The sequence below is a fragment of the Carassius gibelio genome, chromosome B6 (genome assembly GCF_023724105.1).
Source record: "Carassius gibelio isolate Cgi1373 ecotype wild population from Czech Republic chromosome B6, carGib1.2-hapl.c, whole genome shotgun sequence".
Lineage (NCBI taxonomy): Eukaryota > Metazoa > Chordata > Actinopteri > Cypriniformes > Cyprinidae > Carassius > Carassius gibelio.
The window spans coordinates 20,846,362-20,859,128 of NC_068401.1; the positions used below are offsets into that span (position 1 = coordinate 20,846,362).

A 12,767-nucleotide genomic window follows, 5' to 3' on the forward strand; every position below is an offset into this window, starting at 1 on the left:
TCTGAATGGGAGAACTGAGATATATTGGAGCAGCCTTCCCTGCGCTTAGCCTCCCTAACATGTTGTGGTCCCTAAAAGATATAGCATATAAAGTTTTATTTCTATAAGCTCTAGGCCTATGTAATTATTTGTTAATTATGTTTAAATATGTAGATTACTTTTACTATTTATATAATCTGCTTATACAATTTATGTAAACTGCTTTTATTTAATTTCCGTTGCAACTTTAAAAAGATCTAAAGAGTTTGTTGTTTTCATGTAGCCTTGGCAACTAGCCTGAATAATATGCAGATGAAATGAAACTTGTCAACTCACCTCAACATGCCTTTTGCAATCATATAACCCGCCATGGGCAATGATTGAGCAAGACTGTCATTATGTTTTACATCTATAAGACAGGGGTACACTTTCGTGTACTTTTTTTTTTTTGTGGCACTCTCCCTCTGCCATGGTGCTCCTGTTTCTAGATAGACATAACTGATTAATTTTGTTCGGGAGAAGAGATAAAAGCCCGCCAACACTGACAATTGATTGGTTGATTTGCAGAAACAGGCCAGTCAGGATGCTCTCTGTCTGACATGCGCTTTGCACACACGCACATTAGCACACACACGCAAGGTCTCTCGCTCCCTCTCCCTCTCTGCCGCGCGCTACACGGTTTGAAACACAGTATCTGTTTCCCATGCGCGCTTTTGCTCGCTCGGTCTAGATTCCGGGAGATTTTAACTCATTTGTGGGTCTCAGGGAGCCGCTTTCAATATGCGGGAGACTCCCGGAACTTCCGGGATACTTGGGATGTCTGTATATATATATATGACAAACTAAAATATTTTGACAATAAAACAAAAAAAATTGATTTACCTTTTCAAATAATAAATTAAGGTGTTTGTTCTAATTAAAAATAATATCATATTTGGAGTTTGACATTGCACACAACGATGCCTGAGATGGCCCTGATTGCAAGACACAGCTATAAGATAAGTTTATAACAATGAGCGCTTGCTCCGATCACGATCTGCCGATCGTTAATGCGCATCTCGTCAGTAAAGCAAGTTCTCTTATCAGCGGTAAATTCCATCAGGTGCATGATTTCACATAGAGCAGCTGTTACTACACAGAGCCTTTGTTAACTGAGAAGATGCGCAAATAAACTATGAAAATGAACGTGGATTTGCGCATCTTCTCAGTTAACAATGGCTCTGTGTAGTAACAGCTGCTCTATGTGAAATCACACACCTGATGGAATTTACCGCTGATTAGAAAACCGGCTTTACTGAAGAGACAGTGCGTTTATCCCCGGAAAGCATGTTCATTCAGAAACCGCCACAAACATCCGGGTTCTGAGGGATCCTACATGTTGATTCGGTTAATTCCTCACGTATAGTGTGAGCAGTCAAATCGCAACTCGACGATCGGACCGTACAGTGAGCGCATAAAAATCGTGAGCTTTGGCTTTACATCGCATGCGATCTACTCATACAGTGTGAGTTGGTACCTTGCCGAAATCGCACTGAAATCGCACAGTGTATGCCCGCCTTAAGAGCACAATATATGAAGAAACATATTCAGACATTCAGAAAAACAGACATAAGGCTCACATAAAAAATGAGACACACAAACAAGCCCATGCTTTACACTTCTTGTCATGTGTCATAGAATAGCATAGTTTAATAACAGCGGGGCACAGTGTAACGCAGTGTTGCAAAGTTCCCCATTAATTAAACTGGAATGTTAAACTGGTTACTCTTTTATGCTAGTTAGCGAAGCATTAAAAAAACTAAACTGATAAATAGCAGAATGGAGATTAAAAAATAATAGCAGATTTGCCTCATTTCCAATGAATACTTCAGACAGAAATGCACTTTTACTATGGTAAAATCAATATTCAGTGATATCTTCAAAAGATTTTAATTTTGGCACACTTCTCTATATAGTGTTGATATGGCAACTAGTAAATTCCATAAACGTTGTTAAGTATGTGTGGAAATATTTAATGCGTGTTACCGCTAACTCCGCCTTAGTTTGTATTGTGAATGAATCGGTTTACTCAAAATGTTATGTCTGCCTTTAAGCCCATACAGTACAATATATTTCCCAAAGAGTCTTCACCAAAAAGACAAAAAAGAGGCATTTAACTGTATGGTTAAAGGGTTACCTCACCCAAAAATGAAAATTAGCCCATAAGTCACTTACCTTCAAGTCATCCTAAGTGTATATGACTTTTCAGAAAAATCCAGTCAGAGTTTTATTGTGTTTTTATAAGTGTCTCACACAGCTCCGGGGGGTGAACAAAACCTTCCTGTAGCGAATTGATGTGGTTTTGTAAGAAAATCCATATTCAAAATGTAATAATCACTTTAATGTAGCTTGTGCTCACTATTGAATTTGCAGAGGCTGATAATAATGCTTAGTATTAACTGCAATCAATTATTCTAAGTGAGAATTTGTAACGGTTGCACAGGATGTTCATGGACCATCAACTTGCAGGGGGAGAAACCTTCTGTTCATTTAATATAATTATTTGAAAGAGACAGTAGCTTTTAATCCTCTATTCCTTTTTTAAACTGGAAGATGCTTCAGTGATGGGCTGCTTTGGGAATTCAGGCAAGCTAAGCAGGAACAGGAAAGAGAGCAGCAAAAGATAGCAAGTAGAGGGGCAATGAAAAATTTAAGTAACATTAGCAAGGACAGAAGCAAGCAGGCATGCAGGCAAGATGGAAGAATGTGAGGCCCCGGCAGAGAAGGGAGGAGGGAAATAGAAAACTAAACATTGGAGGGTGGGCTGCCTAAGAGTGAACTGCACTTGAAGAGGAGAGGAAAAAGAGAAAGGAAAGAGAGAGGGGAAAGGAGGGGGTAGGCACAGAGAGGATGATATAAGAGTGTAAAGGAAAAGGGGGAAGGCACAAACATTGTAGCTGCATCACAGATCTTGTAAACCACAAATGGATGTTTTGCATTTGTAGGAGAATATTAACCTCCTCTGAATTCCATCAGTATCTATGAGGGTGCCATAAGCTCAGGACTGGAACCGGTGTCTGCATGCATTGTCATCGTCCCGATAACATGGATGGCCAATATAAGTGGGAAAAATACACACTTTCTACCTTCCTACAGTAAATCATGATTATAAATGTTTTATTTTATTTTTTTTATTTGGTTTTTTTTTTTTTTTTTTTTTTTGTCTATAGCAGCTTCAACGTTCAATAGAAAGTCTCAGAGAACAGTAAAGAAGACAAATAATACACAGGTTCCCTAGAGGTTGATACAATCACATGCACTACCTATACAGTATTCAAGCAATAAGGCATTAGGCCATGCTAACTGTAAGAGACTATGTGCAGCAGAGCTTTGACTATGTCCACAATATAGCACAGACTATTTCTGTAATCACCTAAGGACACAATTTTTAATTTAACAAAAATTTACGGAATTTCATTAAGTGCCATTTTTCCACTTTAAGATCTACTTGCTAAAATAAAAAAATATACACCAAAATGAGAGCTGCTTTTATCCTGTGCATGTAAGCTTTAACCCCGGTCAAATATTTACTACACCACCTCCCACTTTAACAACTAAGTGGAAGAAAATTAGACCACCCGCTCAAGTGATTCAAATGAATGAATTCAAAGCCAGAGTACAAAGGATTTTACAATTTATTCAGAACAGCTATAGTAAAATATAAGCTCAAACGTTTTGGGAATGCCTTCAGTGTGACCATGGTCTGAATCACGTGTGTAATCAGTCCAATGGATGGGTGAGACATCATGGACTGGGTGACGTAGAGACCAGGGAGCTTAAAAGCACATGCGGTGGATACAGTGGCAGCCTCTGTCATTCAGTGAAGCGCTCTGTGTGTCAGTTCTATTTATTGTTGTCTGTCCCAGTAAAAGCATAAGTCATGTCAAAGGTAAAAGACAAATATATAAGGGTGAGAGCAGACAGCATTTTAGATTGTTTATGTGTTGTTTGTTTGGAAGCAGAGCTCACACAGTCAATTCTCCAGGAGTGTGTCCATGCTTGTGATCTTGCGGTTCCAGTCCCCCTGCTGCTGAGGCATGGCTGGGATCGAGATTGCATGGATCGCAAATTGATCTAGCTGATGGGTTGGAAACGGGCTCGCAATTTTTTTCTCCTGCACTCCCTAGATCCAGTGCTGTTTCTTGGGGTTCCGTAACCCGTGCTGCGATCTCTTCACCCTTCAAGCAGTGGGTTGCCTTGTTTTAAGCACATTTTTTTTTGTTGTTACTGTCACAGGCTCAGGCCCTGCTAAAAACAGTGGGTTCCGCCCCATCTTGGACATAAGGTCTATTGAGTTGTGCACTATCAAAGCACTCAAGCAAATAATTGTGTTTAAAGAGACCTTCTTGCTAAAATGGCCAAGGTACTAGATTTTGTCAATGGACCTGAAAAATGATTGCTTATCTCAATAACCTTGCCTTTTATGTAAGTGCTGCGACTGTATGCCTTCCATGCATATAGAATTCCTGGGTCTCACCCATCGGACCACTTTTCCAGACTACTGCCTATGCATGTTCCTATGCTCTGGCCTCAACACTGCCACATGTGTGCAGCTGTCCAGGAAGGGCCCTTGAGAGAGCATTGCAGAGTATATGCAGTGGGTGCTTGTGTCGTCTATGGATCAGCGGACAACAACACCAGACCCACTCTGGACACAAAGCCCAGCCCACCATCACCAAGCTGCGCAAAGCATAAGCTACAGTCCACTGCAAACAGAGATCCAAAGCTGCGGCGCCTGGGGAGCAGTTGGGGGTTCGATGCCTTGCTCAAGGGAACCTAAGTCGTGGTATTGAAGGTGGAGAGAGAGCTGTTCATGCACTCCCCCCACCCACAATTCTGTCCGGCCCGAGACTAGAACTCACAACCCTTCGATTGGGAGTCCAACCCTCTAACCATTAGGCCACAACTTCCCACTATAGAATAACCTGTCCCATCACCGGCACAACCATGGAGGTCAGTTTTGAACTGTCTGTCTACCTGGAACTGCCTGTTCTGTTACGAACATGGAGGTCTGTTTTGAACTGTTTGTCTGCCCTAAACTGTCTGTCTGTCCTGCCACAACAACAGAGGTCATTCCCCATATGCTGCACTGCTGGAATTGGGAGTAACGATCTCCGATCCCGGAACACTCATGTCATGGTAACATCCACCCCCCCCCCCCCCCCCCTCCTTCCTCCTCGTATCACCATTGCTTCCTGAGCCTTGCCATCTTCTGCCCCTTTGCTGCTACTTCCTGTCAGCCCCTCAGCCCACCATTTGTGTTGCGGGTCAGTCTCCATCGGCTTCATGGCTGGAGGATCCCTTGTCTCTGCCTCCAGCCTGCAAATTATGAACTGTGCCTTTGCCCTTTGACTCAGTGGCTCCACCGATGCTCCTATCTCCCTTATCTCCAACGTGGCATGTCAGTTCACCAGCTCCGCCGGGCTCTCTCATCCCTCCAACTCCGCCTTGGTCAGTTGTTGACCATCCGCCGCCTCAGGATATTTGGATTACCTTCGTCGTCTCTGTTATCCTCATTTGCCTGTGTATTTCTGTGTTACTGTTTAAGTTCTTGTTTGTTCAGTGTGTGTTTGTCTTAAGTGTCTAACCTTGTCTGTAGCTACCTGCCCTGTTTGGCTGTTACACATGTGGATTATAAAAGCCTGTTTATTGGAATCCCGTCTTAGTGTCCATTCTTCAACACATCCACGTGAAAGTAGCAAGGATAGGGAGGAGCTAATTTATTACTATAGAAACTAATGGGGGTAACTAAGACTGGGCATACACTGTGCAAATATCATCTGATTTTGACCCACATTCTAACTTTTTTTTTTTTTGTCCGGCATGCAGTGTACCGGGAGTTTGAGAAGATATTAACATCTCCTAAACAGCAATTAGCTGGTCTGATGGATTTCTGACAAAAATTTTGGTTGCCCTTCATGAGAGTAGGGCAACCAAATATGGTGACATGGCATACGGTTTGGGTGGAAGCTGAAACCAACACATGCTACTCTGAGTAAATGCCAATAAATAATCTGTTTTTAGGGAGGGTCATAAGCATCAACATATGTTTTATACCAATGAGTAAATAAAAATAGAAATATAAGCACCTTTTTTGAACTTTATATAAACACCAAAATAGTCAAAACAAAGAAACATCATTCAGACCGTATTGCAGAAACGCAATGCACACCAAGATATATAGAGAGTTGTGTATATGGGTTGAAGTAAGATGCAAGTCTTGATTGTCTTTAAGGAGTCAAATCATGTGGAGGTTTGAGGGTAAACGAAACCCAATAATTGTAGGTGACAGTTGTCAAACATATATATATTTCCCATCAAAGGCAGTCCGTAGCAGCTATTAAAGCATGAACATTTGAACAACTGTTCAAGAAACATTTTCTGCCATTGTGACCTTGAAAACCTTTTTATTTAACTCCTCCTAGGCCATTTGCACAATTAACAAGAAAAAAAAGGTGTGTTTAACTGTTTGACAGCAAAGCAACTGTAGGCACAGCATACATGTAGGATAAATTTTTCTAGTTACAGTATGGCTTGTTTGGTAATGTTCTCTATGTATGTGTTTGGACCCCTGATGATGCATATAAATGTACATGCCTTTCTTCAAGGTCACTGATGGTCTTTCCCATTCTGAACAAATGCTATGCTTTATGGTCCTAAATTAAGCAATGTCCAATAAGTGTCCAGCCACCCTTCTCTCTGGTTTTCCACAGCCAAGGTCACCCATGACAGGCTATGTTGTCCTGCACTTAATGGTCTTGTCAATGTGTTACAAAAGCCATTAAGATTTAGGGAGATAGTACAGCTGAAAATGCTGAGCATCACACTTTTCATTACCTTGACAAAATGGCTTTGCGGCACAGAGACTTCGGCATGTGTACTATGTTTGTTTGTGTGAAACAGTTACTATGTTTGTGTGTGTGGAACATTAATGAGGTTCCTTGCTGTTATACAAATGAAATTATAAAATGATACAACTCTACCATCACTTTAAAAATATCTTTAAAAGAAAAAATTGTAAGACTTATAATAACAATAAAGGACTTTTTTTAGCTAATTGTATGCATTCTAACACTCTCTTCCTCCTTGCCTCTTTAGCCAGAAGAGTTTGAGGCTGTTCATTTCCACACCTTCAAGTCCAAGACCTTTAAAAAGGCCAAGAGTTGTGCAGTATGCAAGCAAGCTTTGACGAAAGAGGGCCTGGTCTGCAAAGGTCAGTACTGCCATTACAACTGATTTTATTAAGTTCCTAATATGTTGGTGATATACTAGGCTTCAGCACCTCTTCTATATCGTCAAATGGTCTGTGTTCATTATCTTGGTTATCCAAGTCTGGTTACTGAATTTATGTTTTTGATATGAATTTTTATTTAAACAATGTGAATTTAAAAAAAAAAAACACCCATATTTATTATTAAATTTAGTTATGTCTGTGCACAAACTATTAGCCAAACAAACAAAAATGTACATTAGCGTGCTATTTTAGCCTACCTACTGTAGGAACTAGTGTCAAAAAAAAGAAGCCTCTTTGGATTGCAGACATACAGTACATGACTGAACTGGGAAGCTACTGTAGCTTGACCAAAATACCACAGAGCTCCAGTTGTTTTTCATGTCCACGGGTTGAAGCATCCCCAATAATGTGTATTTTGGGGATGTGTATTTTAGCTACATAATGCAATTTTTACCAAGGGACCCCCTCGAAACATTGATAGTTTGGGCTAGTTTTGAGTTTTGAGCGGGGGGGGGTCCTGTCATTTTTAAGATAAACTCCTAAAATCACATATGCAAGAGAGTTTAGTCTGACACCAAATGCTGTAAGTAAATCTGGTCCTTGGAGCATTAATGTAATGTAAAGCATTTACATTTAAAGAAATTATTTTGACCAGTGATTAAATCTTATTACTTTTAGAATTTGTTTCATAAAAATAAAATTACAAGTAGAGATTTTATTACATGAGAACATACCAAACTCTATGGCTGGTGAAAACATACTGTAACTGTCAAATAGGGCAATGTGTGCCTCTTAAACCGATTATAGCCTTGATATCACTGAAACACTTTATTAGTTTATAACAGTCTGTCAATATTTATGGATACCTTAGAAACAAGTAAGTAGTGCCATGAACTGAATTCCAATTTTTTTTTTTTTTTTTTTTGAAAAATTGAAGTGGACAGGCGGTCGGTTTAGTTTAACAATAAGCAGTTTTTTTTTTTTTTTACAAAAGTAGTTGGTTCCGCATACTGATTCTCTGTTCAACATTAGGGATAGGCATGAGTACTCAAGTACTCAGAAGTGACAGCAATGCTCAATCATGAAAACAAAAACAATTAATAAAACACTTAATATACAAAATAGTAGAGTTATTAATATTAATAAAACCATGTAATTCATAATAATGAGCCGTTAATTGCCTATAGCCTATCAGCATTCAAGCGCATGCATATAGCTTGCAACAGCGTGCTGCAGAAGTAATAATTATGAATGCTACAGGGACAAAGCAGCAAGAAACCTGTCTTAACATCATACTAATTCATTGATAAACTAATGTTTTCTGTATTTACGGCTGCAGTGATGAAGTCGGTGACACTGACTCATCACCTGTATCTGTTTCATGCGTATTATTTCAACTGAAAATATTTGATTTCCATTTCAATTTGTACATTTGAAAGTAAAAATTTCATATATATATATATTTCATATATATATATATATATATATATTTTTTTTTCTTCTACTTCATGTCTGTGAGGCAAGCACATAATTGTTTTTGACGCGTTCAAGTTAACAGAGACCTAGATGGAAACAGAAAGCACACCTTGCTTGCTTTCATTATTTTACAAAAGCACAACATTTTATTCTATTTTGAGTGCACACAAATGAAAGTGGACCAATTTCAAAAGATTACTCTTATCCATGGGTGGACTGGCCTTCTGGATGTCCTGGAGAAGTCCAGAATAACCCCCCATTCAACGGCCGTTGGCCTGGCTGATTCATCATCACAGTAAAAGTGTCAGATAAAGTGACGTTAACAGCTGACAAAAGGGGTGCTAATGCAATCTATTTTTGCTTATAAGAAAGCGAAACTGCCATGTACGGCATGCAGTGACTTTTAGTACAACCCGCTGTTAATAATATCTCCAACCAGGAGAGGTCATTAGTTTCCAGCCACTCCCCGTATTTTTAATTTCAATGCAGTAAGCATTTGCTAACATTAGCAAATAATAAATGAAAAACTGACCAAGAAAACATAATTTTCCAGTCAAGATGGTAAAAAGATAATATTTTCTACAAGTTCAATTAGATACTTATATGTTTGAAGTGTTTGGAAATATGTTATCTAAATTGCCTTCACACCACTGCTCATGAACAATGGGAATGCCAGAGTTGCACTTTTCAAAGGTAAAATGCATTGTCAACAAATGTATGACAGAAACGTTTGCACTGAACTATGTTCTTAAGGTTTCTGCAGGTCCTTAAAAAGTCTTCAGTTAAATTGATTAAATTTAAGGCCATGTAAACTCTTAAATAATACAGAAAGTCTTAATTATAAGAGGTCTTAAATTTGGGGACAGATAGACAACAATTGCAATATGTAGATTAAACTTTAAAAGGCAATGATTTCACTGAATAAACTTGAGCGCTACAAGTCACGCGCGTTGTTTTGTACTGCCCTTACCGGGGAAACTGCTAGTTCCGAAAGTGAAACTTGCTTGCAGAAAACGAATTTGCTTTTTCAGTAAGCCCGTCTGCTATTTTTGCTACATATTTTTAAATGTGAACCAGTGGATAAACAAAAAGCTGATGCATTATAAAATCGAAATTATGAAGACTATACAGTATTTATGTAATTTAATATAATAGTTGATTAATAATAATTGTTTGAATTAATATAATAATTGATACTTTTGACTCTTCCCTTTTCTTATTTTTTTATTTTAAAGGTTAAAATGTGAAGTGCATGTCTTAAAAGGTCTTTAAAGCTCTTAAATTATATTTTAAAAATACTGCAGTTGGCCGGTTATTTTATGGTACCATTTGGAATAACTATCTATTTATTTATGTATCATTTATTTTTAATAAGCCCTTTTTAACTGTCCTCTTATGTTGTTTTTAGAATGTTCTGTAGGCCACTAATAAAACATACAGTAGGACCTCTGTACATTTGTTTGTTGCAAATTTAGACAAGGCAATTGAGATATATATTTGTTGGGGTAATATTGCTGTCAACTAACAAAGTTTCTCTTCTGACTTAGCTTAACTGCACAAGTTTTATAGTTAATAAAATCTTTATATACACAGAAGAGAAGACAATGCTGAATTTAGTCGTCGTTTTTGCTATTTTTGCACCAAAATTTATTTTCAATGCTTCAAAAAATTCTAACTGACCCTCTGATGAAACATGGACTACTTCGATTATGTTTTTCTTACCTTTCTGGACATGGACAGTATACCGTACAATGTACAATGGAGGAATCGAGAGCTCTCAGACTAAATCTAAAATATCTTAAACTGTGTTCCAAAGATAAACGGAGGTCTTACGGGTTTGAAACAACATGAGGGTAAGTTATTAATTACATAATTTTGCTATCTGGGTGAACTAACCCTTTAAGAGTTCAGTTGCTTCAGATTTCTACTGTAGATTCTAGGATTATGCTTATCATCGTCATATTATACATTTTGTGGCAAAAAAATATATATATATATTTTCTATAGATTTCAAGTATTTTAGTTCATACAATAATACATTAATTTCAATCCCCTACTGAAAAAAAGGAACCATCACATAATTTGTAATGGTTTTACTGGTTATAATGAAATTGTATTGTATTTTATTATATTGTATTTTACAAACAAAAAGTGTCTTTGTGCTGATTTGTGCTGATACAGTGATATTAGACAGCCATTTAGATGTTTATAACAAGCTGAAAAAAAGCACACATATCAGGACATGAAAAATTTTCTCCAGGCCCCCAAAATACCCTTAGACCTCAAAGGGTTAATAATAAGGAATCAAATGAGGCATTCATCTGACTCTGAGAAGTTAGATGTATAGATTTTTGATATGAATCTTTCCATGCAAGACCATGTATACTTGTCTGGTTGTTTAGCTGCATTTAATTCTGAGGAATATAAGGACATTTATCTAATTTGAAAAGTTAGATATACTGGAGGGGTTGCTGGGCAGGAGCAGCCCCCTCCATGCACAAACAGAGCATTACCACCTGCACTCCACGCTTCAGGACCGGAGACTGAAGCAATGATCTGGGCCAGAGACTTCCCAGCCTAAGCCAGATCTGAGGGCCGTACTTCAGGTGGGGAGGTCCTCGGCCAGGAAGTCCAGTCATGGGTCAGTCATGGCTGCCGAGGATGGCCCCTACTGGGGTAGAGTGGTGTTTACACTCATTACACAGTGCCCTCAGTGCACACAGTAGAAAAGGCTATCACATTCTGTTCGGTGCTCCACCGCCGGGGTTCAACAGGATTATCCCGACGTTAGTTGGTCCCGAGCAGGCTTTGGTTATGAAACGAGAAGTAAATATCCTATTACAAAAGGATCCATCAAGGTGTTCTCTCCTCAAGACAGGGAATCCGTGTTTTACAGCTGGTATTTCTCAAGTTCCAGAGAAGGATAGGGGGAGGGTTGCGTCTGATCATAGATCTCGTAGATGCATACTTCCGTGTCTCCATCCTTCCACAACACAGGAAGTTTCTGAGATTCACTTTCGGGGGCATTTTTCAGATATTCTCTGTGACTTTCTTACCTCATCAGGCCTAACAGTGTGACGAACGTTGCCCAGAGAGACACAGGGAGAGCGAGAGATCCAATTGCAGGTTGTTGCAATTGGTAGTTGGCGGCCATCTTGTGTAGTGGCACTGGACTGGTGGCCATCTTGTGCAGCGGCGCTGGCTTGGCAGACTTGCGCCTCCCCTCCCCTCTCCGTCCACAATGGGGAGACGGCGACTCCCATCCGAACCCAGGGTCGACAGGGGGCCACAGTGGAGAGCGATGCTGGACCTCCTCTCGACCACTCACTCCTGAGTGACCTTCCCTGGTCCCACAGAACACGACCAGGCAGGTACCCTCAAAACCATTACTCTCCCGTTCGGTGGCTGGTGAGGAAATATGAACAGACATAACGCTGGATCTCGTTGATGGAGTCCTTCTGTGACGATTGTTGCCCAGAGAGACACAGGGAGTTTTATTAAGGGAAAATCCATATCGTGGTCAAAAACACTCCAAAGGTCAAATCCAAAAATCAGTCCAAAAACAAATGAACAAATAAACAATAGAGGGAACAGGAAAGGAAAAGGAACGGGAACTCGGAGGACGAGAAGGCTGAACATACGAACGCAAAGGACTCCATACAAACAAAAGGAAAAGACTGGTATTTAAAGGGAGGCTAATGACAATAAAGTTACTGCTCCTGGTGCAATTAACAGGAGTGCAGTTACTGTGATGACATGACAAGACTAGAGGAATTCTAGTGCCTACGGTGAAGTGCCTAAGGGGAAGTGAGCCCACTAATGGACACCCAGGGAAACAGAGACTAGACAGCGTGACATTACCCCCTCCTCCATGGAGCAGCTGCCAGATGCTCCACCCGAACCCAAGGGAAAACCAAATACACAAAGAGACCAGGAGGGAGGTGGAGCGGCAGAGGACCAGGGGGAGGGACGGAGGGCCAGATAAAAATTGTAAAACAGAGACAAGACGACCAGGTAAAACGGGGGAAAACAAAGACAA

At 39.7% G+C, this 12,767-nt stretch overlaps 1 protein-coding gene across 5 annotated transcripts in view; it reads left to right on the forward strand.

The window, feature by feature from the left end:
* tns1a (tensin 1a) overlaps nucleotides 1–12,767 on the forward strand; it is a 78,476-nt gene that overhangs the window by 22,152 nt on the left and 43,557 nt on the right. For 4 of the 5 annotated variants that reach the window (XM_052559808.1, XM_052559807.1, XM_052559810.1 and 1 more), the window contains exon 2: nucleotides 7,117–7,231. In XM_052559808.1, the coding sequence (XP_052415768.1) occupies nucleotides 7,117–7,231 (115 nt within the window). Of the gene's footprint in view, nucleotides 1–7,116; nucleotides 7,232–12,767 lie in introns of those variants that run through there. The other variant, XM_052559811.1, reaches the window with a different exon arrangement.